Source organism: Colius striatus, chromosome 2 (assembly GCF_028858725.1).
Source record: "Colius striatus isolate bColStr4 chromosome 2, bColStr4.1.hap1, whole genome shotgun sequence".
Lineage (NCBI taxonomy): Eukaryota > Metazoa > Chordata > Aves > Coliiformes > Coliidae > Colius > Colius striatus.
This window is the reverse complement of record NC_084760.1, coordinates 70,642,917-70,667,409: the sequence shown is the minus strand read 5'-3', so window position 1 is coordinate 70,667,409 and position 24,493 is coordinate 70,642,917. Positions and strand designations below refer to the sequence as shown.

At 41.1% G+C, this 24,493-nt stretch overlaps 1 protein-coding gene across 6 annotated transcripts in view; it reads left to right on the top strand.

Annotated features, from left to right (window-relative positions):
* Nucleotides 1-3,368: 3,368 nt before the first annotated feature.
* MTR (5-methyltetrahydrofolate-homocysteine methyltransferase) overlaps nucleotides 3,369-24,493 on the top strand; it is a 53,113-nt gene continuing 31,988 nt past the window's right edge. For 4 of the 6 annotated variants that reach the window (XM_061991040.1, XM_061991039.1, XM_061991038.1 and 1 more), the window contains exons 1-12: nucleotides 3,378-3,441; nucleotides 8,838-9,052; nucleotides 10,818-10,907; nucleotides 11,690-11,759; nucleotides 13,431-13,523; nucleotides 13,605-13,711; nucleotides 15,321-15,380; nucleotides 17,073-17,167; nucleotides 20,995-21,095; nucleotides 21,846-21,907; nucleotides 22,725-22,792; nucleotides 23,810-23,886. In XM_061991040.1, coding sequence (XP_061847024.1) covers nucleotides 3,405-3,441; nucleotides 8,838-9,052; nucleotides 10,818-10,907; nucleotides 11,690-11,759; nucleotides 13,431-13,523; nucleotides 13,605-13,711; nucleotides 15,321-15,380; nucleotides 17,073-17,167; nucleotides 20,995-21,095; nucleotides 21,846-21,907; nucleotides 22,725-22,792; nucleotides 23,810-23,886 — 1,075 coding nt within the window. In that variant the 5' untranslated portion in view covers nucleotides 3,378-3,404. Of the gene's footprint in view, nucleotides 3,442-8,837; nucleotides 9,053-10,817; nucleotides 10,908-11,689; nucleotides 11,760-13,430; nucleotides 13,524-13,604; nucleotides 13,712-15,320; nucleotides 15,381-17,072; nucleotides 17,168-18,013; nucleotides 18,155-20,994; nucleotides 21,096-21,845; nucleotides 21,908-22,724; nucleotides 22,793-23,809; nucleotides 23,887-24,493 lie in introns of those variants that run through there. The other 2 variants (XM_061991041.1, XM_061991042.1) reach the window with 2 other exon arrangements.

The following is a 24,493-nucleotide window of genomic DNA, read 5'->3' as shown; positions in this document are numbered from 1 at the left end:
GATCTGGAGACTATTAAGCTGCAGATAAATTGGACCAGAGATCTCTTTTCACTGGAAAGTGACCTTTAAGGAAGGACTGTATTCAAGGGCTAGCAACTGCACAAGGAAAGGCATAGAAATAGGACAATGATGCAAGGTGGAATTTGGGACTGACTTTTCACAGCATTGCATAGCCAGACTGGCTTAAACTGGTTGTGAAATTGCAGAGTAAATTGGATATGTAAAATGATTCTTTCCAAAAACACCTTCAAATCTTCAGCTTTTTTTTTCCCCCACTGACCTACTTTGCAGCAGTTACACAAACAACTGCATCAGTGCATGCAAAGACGTGCTGAGCTGTGGTACAAAGATCTGTCACCACAAAGCAACTGTGGAGACAGTGAGCTTTTTAACCTGAATTGCTGCCAGAGAAAATTTTCACAGCATTATGTGGCATGACAAAAAGGTTGGAAGCTGTCCAAAAGCCAAGCAAGAAAATAACACACTCTAAAAATCTTAATGAATGGTTCTCAAAGCATTGTCCATACAACATATGCAAATTATGTACAAAGGGGATGACTCACTGCTAAGAGGCACTGAGAGACCCATCTGTGGAGTAGGTAGGGAGTCAAGAGAGGTGTGCTGCATGCCTAGATCCAAGATCAGGGATATAGCCAAGAGAGTACCATGGCTTGTCAGAGATGCAGGCTACTACCCCTTACTTGTGTTTCATGTAGGTATGAATGATGTCATGAGGCATGACATCTCCAGGATCCAGAAGGATTTTAAAACCTTGGGGAAGCAGTTAAAAGGTAGAGGAGCTCAGGTTATTTTCTCCTCTATCCTGTTCACTAGAGATAAAGGGGGAGTCTGCTCTGCAGAGTGAGACCTGGGAGTCCTGGTTGATAATAAGCTAAATATGAGCCAGAAATGTGCCCTGGTGGCCAAGAAGGCCAATGGCATCCTGGGATGCATCAAGAAGAGTGTGGCCAGCAGGTCAAGGGAGGTTCTTTTCACCCTCTACTCTGCCCTGGTGAGGCCCCGTCTGGAGTCCTGTGTTCAGTCCTGGGCTCCTCAGCTCAAGAGGGACAGGGAATTTATGGAGAAGGTCCAGCACAGGCCCAACAAGATGGTCAGGGGACTGGAACATCTTTCATATGAGGAAAGGCTGCAGGATCTGGGGCTGTTTAGTCTGGAGAAGAGGAGACTGAGGGGGCATCTTGTTAACATTTACGAATATCTAAAGGGTGGGTGTCGGGAGATTGAGACATCCTTTTTTTCTATAGCAGCTAGCAACAGGACACGGGGTAATGGGATGAGACTGGAACACAAAAAGTTCCACTTAAACCTAAGAAAAAACTATTTCACTGTGAGGGTGAGGGAGCCCTGGCACAGGCTGCCCAGAGGGATTGTGGCGTCTCCTTCCTTGGAGGTCTTCAAGACCCGCCTGGACATGTTCCTATGCGATCTGATCTAGGTGAACCTGCTTCTGCAGTGGGGTTGGACTACATGATCTCTAAAGGCCCCTTCCAACCCCTACCATTCTATGATTCTATGAAAATTAAACACTTTCTAAGATTACCTGACTTTTGCTTTTGTTTAGTGTATGCCACTACTATTATTAGGCTTGTGAAGTTTATGGTTTTCTAGACCATCGCATCTTACACAGGAATTCTGAGATGCATTTTTGCAGTGGGAGATCAGGATGATCACTGCAGTTTACCAAGAGACAAGGTCCACCCTCCATCAGTGTCTTCTGCTATTCAAAACTGGAGCACAGTCTCTACATCTGAAGCTGGACTACTACCTAGTTCATTTGTAGGCTGCCTGCATTTCTTCTGAAGCTGAATCAGATTTGTATATTACTTAAATATAAAGCTACATTTTTTATATATACTTGCATCACCATTAACCAAAGTGTCAGTTGATTATAAAAATTCCTAGATCACATTGGATTCAAAGGGTTTGTAACCAACTGGTTTTGTGTTCAAAAGAAAATTCAAGAGTAAATTTTAGCCTCTGGGAATCATCTGCACTAATGGCTTTTAACTCATTTTGTGTCCCCTAAAAATTTTCCAAGGAAAATGCTGAAGCCATCGTTAAGTACAGTAAGTGTAGAAAGCCATACTTTTAGCTCATAAAAGGCTTTATCATTGCTGCACAGAGCTGAGGCCCAGGCACCTGAAGGTGGGAACCGAACTCAGCTCATTCCTGTCAACACAAAACCAGCAGCCTCTGCATCTTCATCTGCAGCACTTGCTTTGCTTGCTGAAGTTATTGATGCAGCCAAGGAAACAGGAAAGGCTGGTCAATTATGCATTTCACAGATTTCCTTCTTCTTTTTCTGTTTTGAATTAGTTTAGATGACAATGTTTCTCATGTTTACTACTGACATTTGAATTACTAACCCTGTAACCGAGAGCAGCAGTTACTCCTTTGAGCTAATCTGACTCTTGGCCAACAAGCAATCGCTACACACACTGTAATGCTCGAGAGGCTGCTCTGCAGCTGTAATATCCAGGTATTTTAAAATCTTACTTGTCAGATAATAAGCTGAAAGAATGTATTATCAGAATTGAAACTCTCGTGTCAAAACAAGGCACATTTTATTTGTTTTGCTCGGCTGTCAAGCAAACTGTCCCTTAATTTGCTCGATTCCTTTCATACAAACTTGTTTCCATATTTACGTGCTAGTAATACGCACCCATACATCACTGGCAAGTCTGATCTCCAGCATAGACAAGGCGTTATTTACATCTGTTTCCTGTCAACGCTAAGTTAGCCTTTAATTGCAATACAAGGGTTGGCATTTGAAAGACTTATTCCCCCGCACTCCAACTGCGGGGACAACTCATTTTGTTCAGCCCTGCCTGGCAGCAAAATCATCTCCCAGAAACTATCAGCGGTATCTAAAGCCATAGGAAATTAACGTTAGGCCGCTGAGTTAGTTAGAAGACCGGGCTTTGCTTTCCCCATCATAAGTTTAAGAGCTGCCGTCCTTATGCTGCAGCAGGAAAGCAAACCAGCTCCTCGGGTGAGTGTCCAGCCTTTCTACGCCGGTTGCCGGTTCAGAGGGTAATGCCTCTCTCCAGCCGCGCCAGCTCCGGGACAGAGGGCTCTCGGGCAGCGCCCCACCAGCTGCTGAGGGGCAGCTCCCCGAGCCTCGTAGCCTTTCCCTCACGCAGTGAGTGTGCGTGCGAGTGACCGAAGCGCGCTCTCACCGCCCTTCTCGCCGCGCGCTCTGCTCGAGCCCGCGCCAGCAGCCTCCGCCCCGCGCCGGGGCTGCTCGCGCTCTGGGCGGAGCTCGCACGTCACGGGGTGACGCGACCGCCCTGCCGCTCGCGGGCGGCTCACGCGTTGCGCGCGGGCTCCCTGGCGCCGTGCCCCTCGGCGCAGCGCTCGGCGCCTCTGACGTCTCTGGCAGCATGGCGCCCACGGGGCCGGAGCGCGCTCACCCGCCGGGTAACGGGCGCGACCGCATGGGAACGAGTGGGGGGCCGGAGGCGCGCGCGTGCACCGGAAAAGAGTGTGTGTGTGTAGGGGGCGAGTGGAGTGGGATGTGTGTAGTGGGGGGAGGGATGTGAGGGGAGATGTGGGTAGTGTGTGTGAGGGGAGATGTGTGTGGCGCAGGGGGTGTGTGTGTGGGGGGGGGGGGGGGGTGAGAGTGGGATATGTGTAGCGTCTGTGGGCGGAGATGTGTGTAGTGTGGGTGGCTGGGGGGTGTGTGGGCGGGGAGGGCGTGTGTGGCAGGGGGTGCGTATGAGATGGCGTCCCTCACCCCCCGCAGCCCTCGGGCCGTGGCGACGGGCCGGGGTCGGGGCCCGCCACGTGCTGCTGTTGTTGTTGTGGTAGCGGGCCAGGGCGGGGCCTTCCCGCCTCCGGACGAAGGGGCTGCAGGGAGCCGCTTCCCATCTGCTGGGAGATACCGGGCAACAGGTGTCACTTACTCGCCGTATTTAACTTTCGTAAAAGCCGCGTGTGGCGGCTCGGTGTGCATTTAAAGGGCTAGCGGCGGTCCGGATGTGCAGTGGGGATGCCGGCAGTCCCTTGGGCTTCGCTTTGCCTAGAAGGGATTCGGAGGGCGCTGGGGCACCCGCACGGCCCCGTCGCATGGAGTTGAGCTGGAAAAATAAAAGCTGCATGAAAGGCTGTAACTCGGTGTTAGGGACTGGGTGTGCTCAGCTGCTGCGGGGCTGGCAGCCCCAAAGAGACATTTCACGGGTTAAACAGAAGTCGTTGGAAGGGTAGAAGTGAAATTAGCTGCCAATGGGTGTTATCGGTATTTTAGAATGGACATTTCTGTTAGTGGCCAGCTTCAGTGGTGTGGCTGCCTGCACAGGTCCTACATACTTTCCTTTTTAATATTTCTGAGGGAATGCCTGCTGCTGAGCCTATTCCTAGGCCTGGGCTTGCATCCCTCAGTTTGTTAAATAGGCCTACAGTCCCTTTGCTGTATGTGGCAACAACTCCATAGTCAGCTCTTGTGATCTGAGGTTTTTCCAGGTTTCTCTGGCAAAGATGATGTTGATCTGCCCTGCCTTTTCTGCCCTGCCATTTGGGGTCAAGCCAGGGCTGGTGACAATCCTGCTGTTGTGGAACCAAATAAGTTTGGCTGAAATGAGAAACAGGAGGGTGTTTCAGCAGCAGCTCGAGAAGTGGTGGCAGTTTGAGAAAAATTCTGCTTAGATGGAAGCAAGAATTGTGTATTGAGGGTATTTATGGAGCCCTACGGAACAGGCAGAAGGCGGCAAATGATGGTGTGTACATCTGTCAGTGTTGCAAAGGACCTGCATTTGGGAATAGGCCGTCAGGGAACTGGCTAAAAAAAGTGCTTTTTTAGCCTTTCAGTGGCAGGACATGCCACAAAGCAAGACTGCTAATCTGGAGGCTGGTTTGTTTCCTAGTGGTTCCTGGCTGTGATGAAAGGCTGTGAGACCTGAGACTGTTTAGCCCGGAGAAGACTGTGAGGGGACCTTACCAATGCTTATAAATACCTGAAGGGCAGATGTCAAGGGGATGGAGTGGGTCTGTAGTGTCCAGGGACAGGACAAGGTGTAACACACTAGCTGGAACACAATAAGTTCTGCTTAAAGGCAAGGAAAAAGATTGTTTACTGTAAGGGTAAAGACAGCACAGGCTGCCTGGAGAGATTGTGGTCTCCTCTGGAGGTTTACCAAACCTGCATGGACATGTTCCTATGTGACCTGATAGAGGTGAACCTACTAGATAATCTCTAGAGGTTCCTTCCAAACCCTACTATTCTGGGATTCTATTTTTTTTTCTTTAATATCTAATAATAATTTGTTGTGAACAGTGTAATGTCAGGAGATGGACAGTTGTGGTTATAACATAGGAGGCTTTCAGAGCCTGTGTTTGCATATTTAGCTAGAAACAGTGGGTACAGCTAACAGAACTGCTCTGTTATTCTGAGGCTTTAGTGACTTTTGTGGTTGTCATTTGCCATCCAAGCTAACTTTGTAAGTGCATTGGCCATGCAAGTGTCTGTTATGGAAGACCTGAAAATGCCAGCAAGGTGCACATAAGTACCCAAGGTGAAGTGGTAAGAGCCAGTGCTTCTCTCTTTGGCACAGTTCATGAAACTCTTAATGTTGTTAGAGGGAATCTAGTTGAAGGAGATTTAAGTAATTAAACAGCAAGTAATGCTAAGGCTGTTGGGACTTGTCTGTGACAGGCTGACAGCAGGAGTGTTCTTTGTAGCTCCTGTTGTCATAATTTCTGTGTGCTGCACCATAAGTTTTGAATGATGAAGAAACTTGTGCTTGAAGCTGGTGCAGGGCAATGCTAGTTTGCTGAGTTAGGATGTGAAAATTTTGAGTGGCCCTGTTGCCTGTTAGGACAAGACATGGTCAGTCTAGGAAATGGGGGGTACTGTAAGTGCCAGTAGCTCCTTGTAGAATGGTGACTCACATTAACTTGATGAAAATACTATAACACTGTCATATCTGGATTGATCCTTTATTAAAAGCTTTGGAAGCAACTTGTAATCCTTTATTCTCTTCCGAATACCTGTATACCAGACTATTTTATATTAAGAATAAATTTTTATAGAAGTGTGTAAATAATATAAAACACCTATTAAGAATCATTGCAGGCATCAGAAAAGTATGTAAGCAAACAAATGACAAGCACTGAAGTCCTGTTTCTTGTGGAGAACATGTGCTTATCCCTTAAGTTCTGCATACATGACCTCTGTAAGGATTACGTTGGGATAAGGAGATGAAGGCACATTGTCTTGCCTTATCCTCTGAGTTGTTTATTTGCCACATTGTGAAAATGGAAGGTTACAGTTGGGTAGAGTCTGTAACTGCTGGTGGTAGAATGACCCTAGAGACAAACAGCTATACCAGAGGGACACCTTGTGTGCTTTGGAAACATCTACAGGGACTAAAAGTTGTAGCTGATACTATTTCTACTTTCTAGACTAGTAATTCCATTGTTTATATGATCTCAAGACAGAGTGTTAACCTTGGGGAAGTACAGTAGGATATAAAGATTTTTTTAATTATTATTATTCTGAGTTCTGTATCCCACTGACAACAAAGCCAGTGCTGTTGGGACAGTCACTTTTGTTCTGTCTTGGGACAGTCTGCTAAACTAGTTACAGCCCTAGAAAGCTCTGTGGTAACATGCTTTGTGTTTTAAGCTTCAGTAGAATGTAAAATCAAGGTAATTGGTCCTGGGTCTTGTTACTGCTGCTGGTTTGCTACTATTTCTGTTATAGCTGTAGAGGTAATTTTTCTCCTGGACGCTTCTGAGTGGAAGAAGGAATGTTTCCCAAGGCACATCAGTGATCTTTATAAAACAAATTTGTAATCAACTTTGAGCTGAGCAGAGGTAGGAGAGGGGTTTGTTTAAAAAAATAAAAGGCTGAACTGTTTTTTCCCCGCTCAGGAGTGTCTCCAAACTTTTTTTTTTTTTAGTTTATTCTGTAACACTTTTCACGCTGTCTGTGCTGGAGAGGGGAATTAAGGTGATGATACTTGTTCTTGTTTAGTAGCAGTAACTCACAGGCTCCTCCCAGCTTTTCTCCCAAGGGTAGAGTTCAGCACTTTCTAACATGGCTTTATGAATTGATCCTCTCTGATTTCTGGGGACTTTTTGGACCTGTGTTCCAACTTGAAAATTGCACCGTCAGTGTGCCATTCATGGCTTCAAGTAGTGCAGGCTCCTGATGCAAGGTGAAGTAAGTGTTACCCATAGCAAGCAATTGGGTTTTGGTGTGCTTGGACCTATGCCATCCATTTGTAATACCTGAGAATCTGTGCACTTCGGGCACTCATGACCACCTTCGTAATTCCCACTGTTCTTGCCTGCAGCTCTTTGAGATGCTGCTGAAGAAGCATAGATTTTGAAAGCTTTTTTTGTGGTTTTTTTTGTTTTCCCTTAAAATGCTTTATACTTGTTACAGAAAAATTTTTGGCTTCTCTTCTTGCTGAGACTACTTCTGATTTAGAGCTGTTTTTCCAGAGTGTTGGTACAAATGTAACCTTGTAATGCTTTACTCTTAGCCTCATCTTCTCTCCAATGTGTTCTTCCTTTTTTTTTTTTAACAGTAGTGATGTAAAGATGAAAGTTGCATTGCAAGAATGCAGAAGGAAAAAAGTCAAAAGTTCTGAGTGATTTTTAGGTACTACAAGTTGTAATGAGATGAGATTGTGCTTCAGAAATCATTCGATTTTACAAATATATTGATGACAGTGCAGAACCAAAATGCCAAACAGATGTTTACTCAAAGTGAGTAAGCCCAAGCTTAATGAAGTAGAGAGATAAAGAATAACACATCCTTCACCTACATGACTACAAATGATAAGTGAAGTCACACTCTTATAAATTGGATTTTGGTAAAGAGGCTGTTTAATTGTTTTGCTAGATGCATGTAAGCATGTCTTTGTCCTGAAATGATTCTGTGTATGTTCTGAAGAGGAAAAAGTACGATTATTTTTCTTTATGGTGGTTTTAATTTTTTAATGTCTCATACTTTTGGCTTTTTGTTTAATGTCTGGGATGAGCTTTGTTTGGAATATTAAAGCATTATCACATCTTCATTCCTTATGATAGCTTGTTTTTTTTTTCTACACTTTTCTGTTTCAGTGATTTTTAGACTTACCCTGTCCAATATCCCAATCACAATTAGCATGTGATTTCCCTGATTTGTTTTCTTTCGGCATTGTTGCAGAGCAGAAGATCGTGATATGTTTGTGCAGAAGCAAGGAAAACCTGGCTATTATCTGTTGATGTATCTTGGTGTTTGTTCACTAACATAAGTGCAAAATTGTTATTAACTAATCCTAAAAAGAGGTGTGAATTTGGGACTCAACTGAGAATCACTTTTACTTGCTGGCTTTATTTGTCTTTGTTATTATGTTATAGGCAATTAAAGCAGATTTTTTTTCTTCTTCTTTAAAGAAGTTTACTAGTTTCTGGTTTGCACTTGGGTACCACTTACAGTACAGTGTCTGGTACCAACAGGCAGCTCTGTGTTGCTGCTCAAATGTTGCAGTGGTGGAAATTATCACACTTCTCAATATTGGAGATTCCTTTATGTAGGGAGTTTGATGTATATCCTTGTGAACTTCTGATACTCTTTTTTTCTTTTCTGCAGCTGACTATGTGCAGATGATTGTACTTAGGTGAAGGACCAGCTGATTCTAATTCTATTTAAACAGATGCAGCTGTTACCTGACGCCTCATGACTGGAGCTTTTGGTGAAGTAAACAAATTGCTGTTTGATTTTGGTGGAGGATTAGTTTTTTGCTTCTTAAATGGGAAGAGCTCAGACTGCACAAGTGTATAGGTAGGGAATGTCAAAGATGCTTGAATATTGGATTTATTTTCAGCAGGTCCCCAGAAAAGTATGGAAGATGAAATTGAATCAGTTCTGCAGCAGCGGATAATGGTTTTGGATGGAGGCATGGGTACCATGATCCAGCAACATGCCTTGTCAGAAGAGGATTTCCGGGGACATGAATTTAAAGATCATTCCAGGCCTTTGAAAGGCAATAATGACCTTCTTAGTGTAACTCAACCTGATATAATCTGTGACATACATAAGGTAGGTGGTTCTGATTTCTATCTCTTGACAAGAGAAGGAAGGAGAATTTGGCCTCTGTGCTTTCTTTTTCCATGCCCCAGGCTACTGATTCTTGTATGTCATTTGGGGATAGGAAAGAGAGTCCTAGGTAACCATGCAAAAAAAGAATGAGCAGATTTGACTGTTCTGGTTGTGCGAGCACAGCATTCACGTCTTGGTTCCTGATGTCACCCAGGCAGTGTTGGTTTTAAATCCTTTTTTGACTTAACGTCCCTCATGCATATCTATTAATTGTAGATTCTGATTTTTCTTTCCCCCCCTTCTCCCCCTTTTTTAACTACCATTCTTTGCATTTTAAGAATGATGAGCTGAAAAGAATTGGGAAATATTTGCAGATTGAATTCAGTCCCTAGAGTGTCAACTGAACTGTATTGGTCATGAACCTTGGAATTTATAATAGATTATGGATTTAATTGAGTGAGCTGGTTTAACAGTTGAATTTTGCACGTTTAGCAGAGCAATAGTGATGTGACTTGAGAATTAATGTATTGAGTAAAACCAAGTAGCCTGCCTATCATCATTCCAATGGCCAGTTATAGGTGCTTTAGGAAGAGTATAGGTAAATAACAAGTCTGTTGTGGTCCTCATGCCTGCAGCAATTTTTGGGTCAGGTGCTTTCTGAGTGGTGGGTGGTAACCTCATATTTTAAGCTAGCGGTGATTATTTCTTCTTAGAATTGGACAGAATTTGAAATAATGTCGGAGGAGCTGAGAGAAAGCATATTAATTTGCAGCAAAACATGTTTTAAGGCAAACTTAATTTTTTTTCTGGTGCTGTTGGATCAAGACTTAATTTGTCCTGTTGAACTTGCTGAGCTCACCTGCTTTTTATAGGAAAATTTGAGTGATTTATGTTCAATGGCCACATCAATATTTTTGACTTATCAGTCCTTCAAATGTCTTGATTTCATTAAATGTGTAGGAGTCACCTAAGTGTTAAGCTGATGAAAAACAGAAGTCAGGGAGAGAGGAGGGATTCTGAAAAAGCAGATTAGAGTCTGCAAAAGTATTTCCATTTCCGTTGATTTCCGTTTACTTCAGTGGGAATTGATTGTTTTGTGAATCTGGGACGTTAGTTAAACTTTAAATAGAATCATAGAACCCTTTAGGTTGGAAAAGACCTTTAAGATCATCAAGTCCAACCGTTGACCCAGCACTGCCAAACCCACCACTAAACCATGTTGCTAAGCACCACATCTACATATCTTCTAAATACTCCTAAGAAGGCTGACTCAACTGCTTCTCTGGGCAGCCTGTTCCAAGTATAATCCAAATGTAATCTGCACAAAACATAATTCTGGAAAGCTTGTATTCTTTTCCAGTATGTTCTTGTGCTGTACAACTCACCTCAGAATGCTTAAATTTTCTAATATTCTGTTGTTTAACTGATGCCTTTTCTGAGTCTGTCCACATCAGCCCTCACTTGCTGATGGCAATTGAACTTCATCTGACTGTGTCCCCACACTGAACTCAGTGATGGAAATGATGCTATAAATGTTACTTGTTAATAGAAAATGTGGCTGACACTAAAACCCTGAAAATTGGTTACATAGAAACCTTCTATTGCTTTGACTCTGTGCCTTTGAGTAAAGCCTTTAGAGTTTGATCTGCATTGAATTAGGGCATGATTTGTGACTTTATCTACTGAATGAGACAAAGTAGTTAGGTTACTTTCTTCCACATTTCAATTCTGGAGGTCTTGGAGTTTTTTCTTTCCTGTCTTGCAGGAATACTTGTTGTCAGGCGCTGACATCATTGAAACTAACACATTCAGCAGCACTCGAGTTGCACAAGCCGATTATGGCCTTGAGCATTTGGTAAGAATACTAAAGATTTTTGTCTTGGCACCCTAGATTAGCTTTGTCTCAGACTCCATTGCTGTTATACTTATTGATTGCAGGCTGCCTGTTGAGCCATTTGATGGGGCTGTAGCTCATTTCCACTGGTGTGAACAATTGTACTTGCTATGTGTGACAGTCCCATTGTGGATGAAGGCACAGGCAACAATAATTTGTCCTAGATTTTGTTTGAGCGTTTGCAGAATATCTCAGTTCTGTGGACATGAATGTTTTGTTTCAATCCTTCCAACTTAGCAAATGACACAATGGAACTGCTTTTTTCCTGGATGTTATTTGTGTGCTGTTAGTGCTGATTTATGTAGAAGTCCTTTTAAGCTTGCATTTGCCATACCTATTCTGTGTTACATGTTGCTTTGAGAATGTGAGGAATATGTGGAAGAAAATGCTTGGAAATATCTACTTGAATAAAAAAGGAATTTAGGAGTAGCTTAATTTTATCCTTGAAGTCATGTTCTTCAGCTTCCATTGACTTTAGCGGAATTTAATTAGTACCCTAAAGAATGAAATTTTATGATTAACAACTGTAGGCTTGGGCTTACGTGGGATGAGACCTGCCATGTAACTGTTGCTGAGGTGTATGGAGCTGTTCCTTTTGTAATGGTACCTGTATGTATTTGTATGGCTTAAGGAGCCTTCAGAGTCTACTGTGAGCTACCAAATGGAAGTATTGTGTTACTTTGAGGATAAGTTGTGCTGTTGTGAACTAAAGGTTACTCTGTCATTTTCTATAATTGTTCTAGGCCTATCGGTTAAACAGAGTCTCTGCACAGGTGGCCAGAAAAGCAGCAGATGATGTAACTGCTCAGACAGGTAAGCACTCTTTATTTTAATTTCTCACTCATTTGTGGTTGTGACTGTCTTGCTACAATAGCTGTGTGGAAGTGTTGATTTGCTTGAGGGTAGCGAAGCTTTACAGAGAGATCTAGATAGTCTTCGTCGCTGTGCTGTGGTTAGTTCCATGAGTTTCAATAAAGCAACTTGGGCACAACAGCCCCGAGCAGTGCTACAGGCTTGGGGATGAGTGGCTGGAAAGCAGCCAGGCAGAGAGGGGCCTGGGAGTGTTGATTGACAGCCGGCTTATTCTAAGCCAACAGTGTGCCCAGGTGGCCAAGAAGGCCAATGGCATTGTGGCCTGTATCAGGAACAATGTTGTCAGCAGGAGGAGGAAGGTGATCATTCCCCTGTACTCAGCTTTGGTGAGGCTGCACCTCAAATTCTGTGTCCAGTTTTGGGCCTCTCTCTACAAGAAGGACATTGAGGTTCTTGAGAGGATCCAGAGGCCGGCTGCCAAGCTAGTAATGGATTTGGAGTATGTCTCCTATGAGGAATGGCTGAGGGATCTGGGGCTATTTAACCCAGAGAAAAGGAGGCTCAGGGGAGATTTTATTGCTCTCTACTGTCTGCTCTCCCTAGTGGCAAGCAATAGAATAAGAGGAAATGGCCTCAAGTTGCACTAGGGGAGGTTGAGGCTGGATATTAGGAGGAATTTCTTTACTGAAAGGGTTGTCAGGCATTGGAATGGGCTGTCCAGGGAGGTGGTGGAGTCACTGTCCCCAGAAGTGTTTAAGAAGATGGTTGGATGTTGCACTTAGGGAAATGTCTAGTGGTTGATAGGGCTGGGACAAAGGCTGACTCAATCTTCAAGGTGTCTTCCAGCTGAAATGATTCTATGATTCTGATCCTGTCCTTAGTGTGTTCTGTGGAATGACTGTCCTTTGCACGCTTGTTTCTGACTGCAGGTGGTACATATCTTCCAGACATATTTTAGAGAAAACAAATTCAGCAGGGACTGTTATAAGTTACTTAGGTTTATATGGCACAAGTCTTTGTCCTACAGAATTAATGTAGCTGACTGTAGTTAAATGTGGATTACCAGTTACTCCTAGTGTAAGTCTTGTGGTTTGACTTTACTCAGCAACTACTGGAATGTGTGTAGTATGTGATGCTCATCTGTAAATGTGCAGTCTTTTACATTCTGGGTTTTATATGAGAGGTTATAGCTCATTTACACAGCTGTAGACAATGCTGTCTTTCAAAGACGCGTAATTTCCTCTTGTATAGTGGCATCAAACTGTATTTCAAACTGCTGCTCTCAAGTGCTGCTGTCCAGGCAACACCTTACTGATGTTATTCATAGCATGCAAGAAAAATGAAAGATCTGAAATACACTTTTTTAAAAAGTGTGAGTTTTTTGAACAGATGTCAGAAAATTCAAATCAGATAATCTAATGGAAAATGCCAGGCTAGTTCTATGCTGTGCATTTAAAGTAAAGGATTAAAACAGAGAAGTCAGCCATGCTGGCTAATCTTGTGCTGACCAAACTCTTGATTTGAGAGAGGAGTTTCCTGTTTCATAATGATATGCATGTCTGGTGTTCTTGGAGGATTTACACTGACAAGGCTATCATTATAAAACCAGAGGTAAATTGCTTTGTGGTTTGGCTTATTTTTGTTTGTTTGTTTTTCTGTGTCTTTGTTTAGGAATTAGGAGATATGTTGCTGGAGCCATGGGTCCAACAAACAGGACACTCTCTGTGTCACCATCTGTCGAGAGACCAGATTATAGAAACATAAGTAAGAATCAAGTTGATTAACTGAAGTGATGGTCTGGAAAGAGATACCTCCAAATGAAAGAATATTATTCCTGTTTTACAGCTTTTGACGAGCTGGTTGAAGCCTATAAGGAACAAGCCAAAGGTCTTTTGGATGGAGGAGTTGATATCTTGTTAGTGGAAACTATATTTGATACAGCCAATGCCAAGGTGAGACTTCTGGAAAAAATACTCAATAACATAAATGTTTTGTGTACAACCTAAGGAAATTCAATGTAATGCTTGTAGAAGGTATCAGCTACTGCTTACTGAATACATGACAAGACTTCAGTTGACAGCAAACAAGTTAGATGTGAGGAGATGGTTTTTAATCAGCCTTTTCCTGGGTTTTTCCTTTTACCTTTGAATATTTGCCATTAGTATCTTTCTGACTGCCTGTGCCAGTTGTCCTCTTATTCTCAGAAGCTTTGCTGTATTGCAAAACTTTTCCAAATGTATGTGATGCATGGGAAGCCTTGTGAGACAGTCCAGTTAAAGTGTAGGGTTTTAGGGAACACTGACACTCTGCCATCAGCTTTAAAAAAGAGCAATTGAGTGTAGAGGCTTACAAGGGTAAAATAGGAGGAATAAAACATTGAAATCGGAGAACTGGAGCATCATTCTTATGAGGAAAGGCTGCAGGAAATGGGGCTGTTTGGTTTAGAGAAGAGGAGACTGAGGGGGGATCTTATTAATATTTAGAAATATCTAAATGATGAATGTCAGGAGGTTGGGACATCAGTTTTTTCTGTATATCTAGTGATGGGACAAGGGGTAATGACAAAAAGCTGGAACACAAAAAGTTCCATTTAAACATAAAGAAAAAGTTATTTTACTGTGAGAGTGAGAGAGCCCTGGCACAGGCTGCCCAGGGAGGTTGCAAAGTCGCCTTCTCTGGAGGTTTTCAAAACCTGCCTGGACATGTTCCTGTGTGACCTGATGTAGATGGACCTGCTTGAACAGGGAAGTTGGACTACATGATCTTTAGAGGTCCCTTCCAACCCTACTATTCTGTAATTCTGTGTGATTCTGTGAGATATGCCACAATTTATGTCTTTTTTACACCTCCTTCTTTATCTAATAATTGCTCAGTGCAGGTGGAGTTGTTAGGGCAATTAAAACTGTCTTGACATTTTATATGGAAAAGGCTGGCTGGATAAGCACACAACATTTCTTTAGGCTTTTGCCATAGGTTCATTAATGTGCACACTGGCATGTCTTGCCTGTTACAGTTACAACCAGTCATCATGGAGGTTTGGCTAGGATCCTATAACCTTAACGTAGTGCTTAGCTCCTGTTCACATGTAACTTGGAAATTTTCAACAGCTTCAAATGGGTCACTGAAGTTCTTACTGTTAAAATTTGTGGTGGTTAGTATCTTTGCAAACGGTGTCTAAACAGATTCAAGGGCAGTGAATGTATGTGGAGAATGGTACATAAACCATGTTTGGAGTGGGGGTTGTGCTGCAGGTGTGGGGGAGAAGTACATGCTAATGGGATCTGGGTTTCAGAGTAGACTTGGTCTTAGTTGGTTACCCCATGGTACTTCCTTTCTACTGTTGACTTGTTGCCAAAATGTATTTTTGAGCATCTGGAAGATGTTAGAGGTAAGAATGAAACCTCTGAAGTGTTTTAAGTTCTTGCAGGCTGTATGAGGTAGTAAGTTGCATAAACAGCTGTGAAAAAAATATATTGGAAAAAAAAAGACAAAACCCCATTAAAAGAAAGCCCAAAGAACTCCTAAAACATCCATTAACGTTTTGCTACCTTCCTTCTATAGGCAGCTCTTTTTGCACTCCAGACATTGTTTGAGGAAGAGTATGCTCCCCGACCCATATTTGTAAGTATTTACTATTTATTTAATATTTTATATGTACTTAGGCTTTATTTGTGAACTAGCTTTGATGGCAGTTGATTGAACTGTTTTGAATAAGTGTTTTCCAAATGTACTTTTTTTCATGTGATTGTGAAAGGAAAAACTTTTATGTGAAGAACTATATGAAATCAGCCTTGGGTGGCTCTCCAACTTACCTATTTGAACACTAAGGAATGACTTCATTTCAGTTTGTATTCAGTCCGTATATTTCCACAGGGAAAGGTCAGATGGTGGATTTTTTCAGGCTTACTCTCTAAAGGGTAATAAGAACCAGTGTTTCAAGGCTGAAGTGAAGTAAATTGTGCCATATTTTCAAGCAGAATATGAGTAGCCATTTGAAGTCAGAAAAGTTCTACCTACCTCAATATTCACTATCTGGCATATCTGATGTCTGTCAAAGTACAGACATCTGGGATTTGTGTGATAGCCTAGTGGTGTTCTCTGTCTTGTCCATTTCTTTGTAGTTCCTGATGTTTTACTTTTCTGCTAGTGAGCTTTGAAATTACATTCATAAAACTTTCTTTTGTTACTCATATTAGTTTCTTAAACAGTAAAGACTAGTTTGAAGGTGTCAGGAATTTTTCCTGAGTCACAACTTTGTACTTCATCAGTAATGAGTTTCCAGTTTTTTATCATTTGAGTCAGTATTGAGAGTTTTCTGATTATGTAGAGTTTATTGTCCAGAACAGAATGGTCAGTGAGCTTGGTTACCTCATTCTCCACTCCCTTTCCAGTTCAGTTATGTTGAGAGATACAACCCTTAACACAGCTCTCTCTAAGATTCCACTAGTCACCTCCCTTGACAGTAGTTTGGAGGAAAATAGCATAAATAATATTAAAACATGCTTTTGAGTAAGTAATTAATTTACCTTTGCATGGAGTCTTCTAAACTCATTCCACCTTCTAGAAAAAAAGATTTATAGACTTGGGAAGGCTTTCCTGACTCATTCAAATGCCTTCAATTTTATCAACTTCATTATTAGTTGGGATTAAGACATTATTTGTTATTTGCACATTTCTCTGTATAGTGTGAAAGAGATATGACTACACAGGTTAAGATTTCCATCTCCACTATGAAGTTGCTACATCTGATTTTTCCCTTGTGGCAAAATGAGTAATTTGTTTTTAAGCCATCCTCCTCTGTCCCATTTCTCCACCAACCACCACAAAACAACCTAGTAGCAGTCCTGAGACCTGAAATCACATAAAGAGGGAGGTAGGGAAGATGAAGAGGAGGATAGGAGAGGAGCTGTGACTGCTGACAGCTACCTAAGCAGGTAACCACAGCAGACTGGTTCAGAAGCCATCATCAGAATGATATCACGTTACTAACGCTATTTTGTTGTTGAATGGTTCATGGTAGTTTTTTTCTGGATTTTTGGTTTTTGTTCTTCTTTTTTTTTTTTCTACCCTTTCACCCTCTAAAACGTGGGAGGAGAGAGAGAAGATTGGACAAAGGTTTGCCTTTCCCCTGGATAAACATTTTAAGCATTTATAGGGAGGAAAGGGTTTAGTTTTTCTGTTTGGAGTGTGCCTCATTGCTTTGAGTGAACCACAGGTCCCTCTGCTTTGACTTTCAGCAGTTCAACCATTTAAATTCTCGGTTTTATTGTGAATTTAATTATTTTATTTTCTCTGTGTTTAATTGATATTTAGGTTTCTGGAACCATTGTGGATAAGAGTGGGCGTACCCTCTCTGGCCAGACAGGAGAGGCATTTGTCATTAGTATTTCCCACAGTAAGCCACTTTGGTAAGGAAATTAATCTTTCTTTTAGTAAGTTGTAAGTAAGTTTTATGTTTAAGTATGTTTAAGTAAGTTTTAGTAAGTTGTCTGCAGATTGTGATTCTTTTCTATTTAGCTGGCAGCTAAAAGGAAGCTATACTAACTGCAATCATGTTAACATGTATTGTTAACATGTTCTGCTATCTTTTCATCACCAGAAATGTTTCTAAAGAATGATGAATTTTTAAAACATTGCTCTAAATCTGAAGTTTTGTGTTTGCAACAGCCACTGAAATCACATTTAGGTCAAAGCATTAAAAAAACCCAATTCTGAAATTGTAGTTTGTCATCGACTACTGTAGAGTAGTAAAGCTAATTCCTGGTATGGACAAGGCTTACATCTCTCAGAGGGAAGCAGTGCCAGCTCAGGAAGTTTTGGTGTGACTTGAAAGAGCAAATCATAAGATTTCACTCGAGTGTTCTTTTTACTGAAAACTTGGGAAAATGTATATGTTCCCTGAGTGTTTTTCTCAGCAATGTACATTGTTGTTTTGAGATCTGCTGGTGCCTCCATGAAATAAATATGAGGTTAAGATCTGTGAAAACACATAATATAGCAGATTTTGGTCATTGTGCAAGATTTTACATGTTAATTTGAACACCATTCCCTGTTTCTCTATTCTTCTGTGTTTTTTACGCCCTATTCTACCTCTTTCTTGCCGCCTCTTCCCATTTTACCTTTTATTCTCTCATCTTGGTTCTTCACACAAAAACTTACACTAGAAATAGATGTTTTTTTCCTAGAATATTCTATTAAAACATTTAATTCACTGTTTGCAGTGATGAGCCATTGTTTGTTTTTACAACAAAACTCCAGCTAAAAAGTGTAATCTGTCATCTCAGTGATACAAAAGCAGAGGACTGCATTCACAGCTTTCCTGACTGCCCTTGAAGCTCCACTTTCCCAGACCAGACGGCACTCCAGAAGTAACATATGGAGCATCTTGGAACACGGTGGTTGATTCCTTCTCTCAGCATCACAGCCTAGTGATCCGTATTTGGCATGAGTCTGTCTCAGATAACCTTGCTCATAACTCTTTTGCCTCTGAATAGGAGAGAAGGGCACTGGAGCAGAAATTGAGGCTTTATTAAACTATATTTCATAACAGCCATCTTGTGAGTCTGAATGCTTAGGGCCTGTTTCTCATTTATGTGAAGTTTACTATACAGCACTGTGGCAGAAGGGTTTTAATTGTGGGAGCAGGTTGCATTTAGTGTTGATTCTGTTGCCAAATTGGTAGAGAGTGGCTTTAGAGTTGTGAAAAGGATGATTAATAGTAGAATTGTTTTTAAGTCAGTTTGGTTTGGAATTTTCCTCTAAAAAGTGTATACTTTTTCTCCAGTTGATAGAGGTAGTAGCTGAGAAACTCTAAACAGTGCTTAGAAATACTGAAAGATGTGTGGCAAACTTGCTTGCTATGAAAAGTGCTCAGATGTGGCATGAGTTCCCTTCATGTTATTTTGTATCTTGTGTTTGTTTCTACTGTGGTAACATTAAGAAGGCATATGCTGAGTTTAGGGCCCTGATATGTTTTTTTTTCTGGCCCCAAGGGCACTCTGCAGACTTAGATTTTCACAGGAGCTGATGCACTGACTGTTCTGAAGAAATGATCAAGGGAAGGAGGTGATGTTTAAGATGAGGGTGTGATGGTGTTCACTAGGATGGCAGTGTGGTAGGGCAGCAATCTGGTTCAAGACTGTTGGCATTTAAGGCATGGTTAATGGTTTGCTTTTCTCAAATGCCTTCTTTCATGATGCTGTTGAGTGTTGTGGGGAGATGATACTGGCTGCAAAAGCTACTTTTTGATTCTGAATGAATGTGTATGTTGGCTTAGTTTGACTTAGCAGTTTTGAAATGAGTAATGCTTGGGTGGTGGTGTGCTCATAGATATATTTGTCAGCAACCTCTGTAGTGGGTAAATCATTCAGGCAGTCTAGAGGGCTAGTACCCAGTAAGTCAAGTGAGAACATCAAGAAGTGCTTGTGTGCTGAGTATATTGACCGCTTTTACAGTATCTCTCTGGTAAGGTGAGGTAAAAAGAGTGACAAGTGAGTTTGTACTCCGAACCAGAGACAGAAGGATATTAAATGAGAGATGAAAGGAGAGATGAAGCTGCCTAGTAAAGGAGAGAGCTTAAAAAGAGAATGTGGGAAGTGTGAGCTGGAAGCCTGTAAATTGAATGACTTACCAGTAGGAAATATAATGAATTCATCTGCATTTGATAAGGATAGTCTTGTTAACCATTCATACTTTGCTTTGCTTTGAAAATCCTGAGGGATGAGTCCCCACTTTGAAATAAATTTCAGAACCTCATTGCTGTAATTACTTGTGTATACCCTGTGAATACTCACTGTATCCAGGGGATCTGTAGCAAGGATTTAAATGCATGTAAACACCAAATAGGGAAATTAGAATAAAGGGATCATTTTAAAGCTTTTCTGTTTAAGTAGAATGGCCTGTATGAGACGCATTAGAAAAAGCACTTTGAAGGCTGTTTGAAAAAAACAAACATCTATGCCCACCTTTTCCCCTCACCATAAAAAAAGGCTATTGAAAAAAGGGCGTTGCGTGTTGTTTGGTCTTAGTATGTGACTCTGTGATATTCAAGGCCCCAATTTTGGATGTTGCTATGAGCCCCTTAGATCTTAAGGATTTGTCATTCTGTCCAACAAATGAATCGGCTACAAGCATTTACTGCTACTGTTTGGGCAGTTGCTGAGCCTCTGGCTATTCCTTGAAAAAGGTGAAAAGTCAAAAACTGTTTTGTGCTCTCAGTCCTGTGTAGGGCTTTATTGTTTTTGACCTCTGGGAAACTAAATGGGCATATGTGCACTATATTAACTTGTTACCTCTGAGGAAGCCTCTGTGGCTTAGTTATCTGGGAGATGTGACTGTTATCCATTCCTGTTTCAGTGGGTTAGCTTTCATCCTCTCTGAGACTGTTATTCCAGGAAAGGAGAAAGCTTTTTTACATCTTCCAGTAGCACTGTGAGCAACTTTTGAGTTTTGCAGTGCTCCTAAGATAGTTTGCAGAATGGTGCAGAGAGACCAGCAAAGGTATGTTAAGATCTCTTAATGCTTTCTGAAATAGAAATTCCCTTTTTTATATCAATGTAGACATTTTGAGTGCGAGTCATGTTTATGTATCATTGAACAAAAGAAAAAATGATTGGATCTCCTGTACTGGTAAAATTGTTTGTGAAGCTTATTCCTACACAGATACTTCTGCTATACTGCTGTCTTGGTTACTAAGATGTAGCAGATTCAGTTGCCTAAGCTTAGTGCTTCCATGAGGCATGTTGAGGGAGGCACTTGGTTTCTTCCAAGGTCAACATATGTAACCTTTTAAAAAAAATATGGTGAGTTAACAGCTTGAAGCAGATCTTGCTTTTTTTAACCTTTCACACTTCTTCCCGTAACACAAAGCTCCTTCCCAGTCTGTCATTCTCATTCCACTTGTTCTCTCTCGCCTAGAAAATTCAGAGTCATCATGTTGCTGCAGTTGCTGTCAAAATGCTGCCACGTTTCTCCTGGATTTTGAAATCCAGGAGACATACTGTTCCCAGTTCAGTTCAGTCCAGCCTCTTTCTCTCTTGCACTTTTCTTGCACCTGAGAGTTCTCCTTTTGCACAATCTTACTGTGTTGATGATGACGATTAAAGAAACTGGAAATCAGGTTGGTTGTGTTATAGATGACTGTGGGAGTTAGCAGTTACCAGCACTAACATTTGTCTATTTTGACTGTAAAAAGGTGGTTTTACCTCAAAATAATTTTTGAAAAATTATTTTCCAGTATCGGCTTAAATTGTGCCTTAGGAGCGGTTGAAATGCGACCGTTCATTGAAACAATTGGAAAGTGTACAACAGCCTACATCATCTGTTACCCCAATGCAGGTGTGTTGGTGCACATATTACCATGTTTACAGGCAGATCAAATGTAATCCAACTGTTCTATCTCATTAACAATAATAGAAAGGACAAGAAGGGTGTGGAGGTGCTGGAGCACATCCAGAGACAGGCAATGAAGCTGGTTGAAGGCTCTGGAGCTTCATGTCATTTTATATTATACCTGAAAGGAGGTTGTAGTGAGGTGAGGGTCGATCTCTTCTCTCTTGTAATGAATGAAAGGACATGAGGAAATGGGCCCAAGCTGCACCAGGGGAGGTTTAGATTGGACATTAGGAAGAACTTTTTAACCGAAGGGTATTAAGTACTGGAATGGGCTGCCCAGGGAGTCAGTCACCCCTGGAGATACTCAAAACATGCATAGATGAGGTGCTGAGGGATATGGTTTAGTTTAGTGATGGGCCTGGCAGTATTAGGTTAGTGGCTGGACTCAATCTTAAATGATGTCTTTTTCAACTATAATGATTCTATGATTCTATCAAAAGATGCTTGATTTTACTATTAAAAAGAGATTAACAATATTTTAAAGTGCTGAAAGTAACTGTTGTTAGTCCTGTGACAGTTAACCCAGAATGCTGCCTTGCATAATTAATAATCTATTGGGTAATGATTGCAAGGGTGATGAAGCATGTTAGTTCTCATACAAGTGTAGCTACTTTAAATATGTCTTTTATGGAACTTAATTCTTTTCTTGTGAGCTTTAAACAAATGGTAATACTAGAAAAAATATATTTCAAGGTCTTCCCAATACTTTTGGTGGTTATGATGAAACTCCAGAAGTGACTGCCGAGCATCTAAAGGTATGAGATATTTTTTGTATGTTTGTCATACCTGACATACTAGTAGACAAGAATTTTTTGCTTGTATTTTACGCATATTTGTTACAGTGTTGTGGTTGGATATTTTTTCCCCCTCAGATGTCTCTGAGTCATTTGGGTTGTTTATAGGCAATTTACTGAATGATAGTCGTTTGAGGTAGCAGGTTAGGAAAAATTACTTGGGAAACTCTGAAAAACTTAATTATTGTCATACCTCACACTAAGTAGTTTTCCTGCAGTTTGATCTGTGGATGTACTCATTTGTACTCCTGTATTCTCTTACAAGTGGGAATTTTTCAAAAAGCTGAGCGTCTTTTATGAACTGTGTAGAATTTTGCAGCTTTGGGTGTACAGGAAATGCTGATGTTGGTGGTGTTCCAGTGCAGGGTGTCCTTCCCCATGCCACTTGATCTGTGTGAGGCAGACCTGTGTGTCTGCAGCTGCAGTGTGACAGTGAAAATGCAGTATCTGCTGCACGTTAATTCCCTTTAAAGTATTTACAGTCTTTGAGACTTATTCAAGTTTTCATCCAGGACTTTCATATAAAATAGTCCAGTTTCAAATGTAGTTTCCTAAAATGAGGTGTTAAAATTGCTGGTTAGCATCCACATTTCAAAACAGATCCTAAGGAGTAGAAATACTGTTTGTTCTTGTGGTGTTTTTTTGTTTCTTTTTTCTTGTAATATCTCTGAATTGCTTAATATTGCTTAATATAAAAAAAAAATCCCAAAAAGACATATAGAAAGGATAAATAATAAATAAAACTTAAACCAAAATTCTCTTTCCCTCCCTTTTACAGAATTTTGCTTTGGATGGTTTGGTCAACATAGTTGGAGGTTGCTGTGGTACTACACCGGCACATATCAGGTACTTCATGAGCTACAACATTAAGTTTACTGGAAAGTAAATTAAGTGCTGCGTCTGTGGGGAAATATTCCATGTCCTGTCTTAGAGTTTCCTGAAAAGATGGAATCACTTGAAAGCTAATAGCATTAATATATGAAGTTAAAATAACTTGGCTTACATAGATGTATGTATTGTGAAGGAATGAGTGGAGTCATGGTTCAAACCTCTGCTGTTCTGTCATCTAAAATTGTTTCCAAATTAACCTCCCTTTTTACAGTTGGATAGAATAGACTTCCCATCTCTGCTGTCTTATATGTTCTTTCTCTTTCTAGCATTCCTAGCCACGAAGGGAAACTTAACATTTCCATTCATGGTGGAAGGAAGTGTATGGGTGTAGGGGATAAATGTCTGAGAGGAGATCTGGGAATGCTGGTCCTGGCCAGTCAGAAAGGATGTTCCATGTCTTTCTCAGTGGAAATAGGTCAGGGGGAAATTCTCCCTTTTCCACCTGGACTTGAATGCGAAGGAGTCTTTATGATTCATTTTGACTCTGATAAAAACTGGGAAGAGATGGTGTGTGATCACATAGAGGACACTGTATGTCGCTCCTGACTGGAGTGAAGATAAAGTGAACGTGAACGTCACGAGTCATTGCAGCATCTTGAGAAATAGGACTCAGCACAGAACAATGTTTTTTCCCTTGTTTTTTTTTGCTATTATCATCAGTGATTGCTCAACTCAGCAAATTAGAGTTGAGAACTAATTCTGATATCTGTCAAATGTCCCATTGGCATAGTATCTCACATCCTGTACTTGACACATCTTCATCTTTGTATGCTCTCTGCAAGTAGCTATGATAGGGTCTGCTGGGAGTACTTTTTGCTTTTAGCCACACAGAGGGAAACTACCTAAATTAGTCTTGTCTGCCACTGGGCTAAACTGAAGATGTATGTGTATGTCTAGTATATTCTGTTTGAGACTTGTCTGGAGTTGTTTCATTTTAATCAAAAGCTTTGCTTTTGTTTTTCTGTAACTCAGGAAAATTGCCGAAGCTGTAAAATTCTGTAAACCTCGCATTCCACCTGCTCTCCATCAAGGATACATGCTGCTGTCAGGTAAAATGGAGTGTAACAGTTTGAGCTGTATGTCATGCAACATTTTTTTATAAATTTATTTGCTTTTTTCTGCTGATCAGAAATGGCACTGTGAGCTTCTAGTTCTACCTGAATCTTAGGGATCTGTAACCAGATATAAGTCTTACTGGTTTGGCCAAAGGATTAATAAAAGATTTTATGAAATTCTTATACAATATAGCCAAGACAGCATATTTTACTCTGCAAGTCTCAGATACTTTGTAATATTGTGAGTATCTTTATCCTCACTTTGCAACAGGGAAGGGTCAAGCCCAAACAGATCAGGTAATTTGTCTACAGTTTATGGCAAAGCTGGGAGAAGATCCTTATTCGCCTGCTGTGAGAGGGATGCCCTATGTTGCCTCAGATGTTGATCCGGTTGTACTGGGACAGCGTTCCGGCAATACAGCCAGATCTAGAATGTCTTTTGTTTTAGCAGTCTAGATCTGTATGTTCCTCACCTAGGCTGCCTTTAAAGCCTTTGGGCCATGTATCCAAGTAAAATAGTACCTTCTTATGGTCTGTTATTTTAAACTCAAAATCAAATCAGTTTAGCATAAATTAAATGAATTGTAATTAGGCTGTGGTT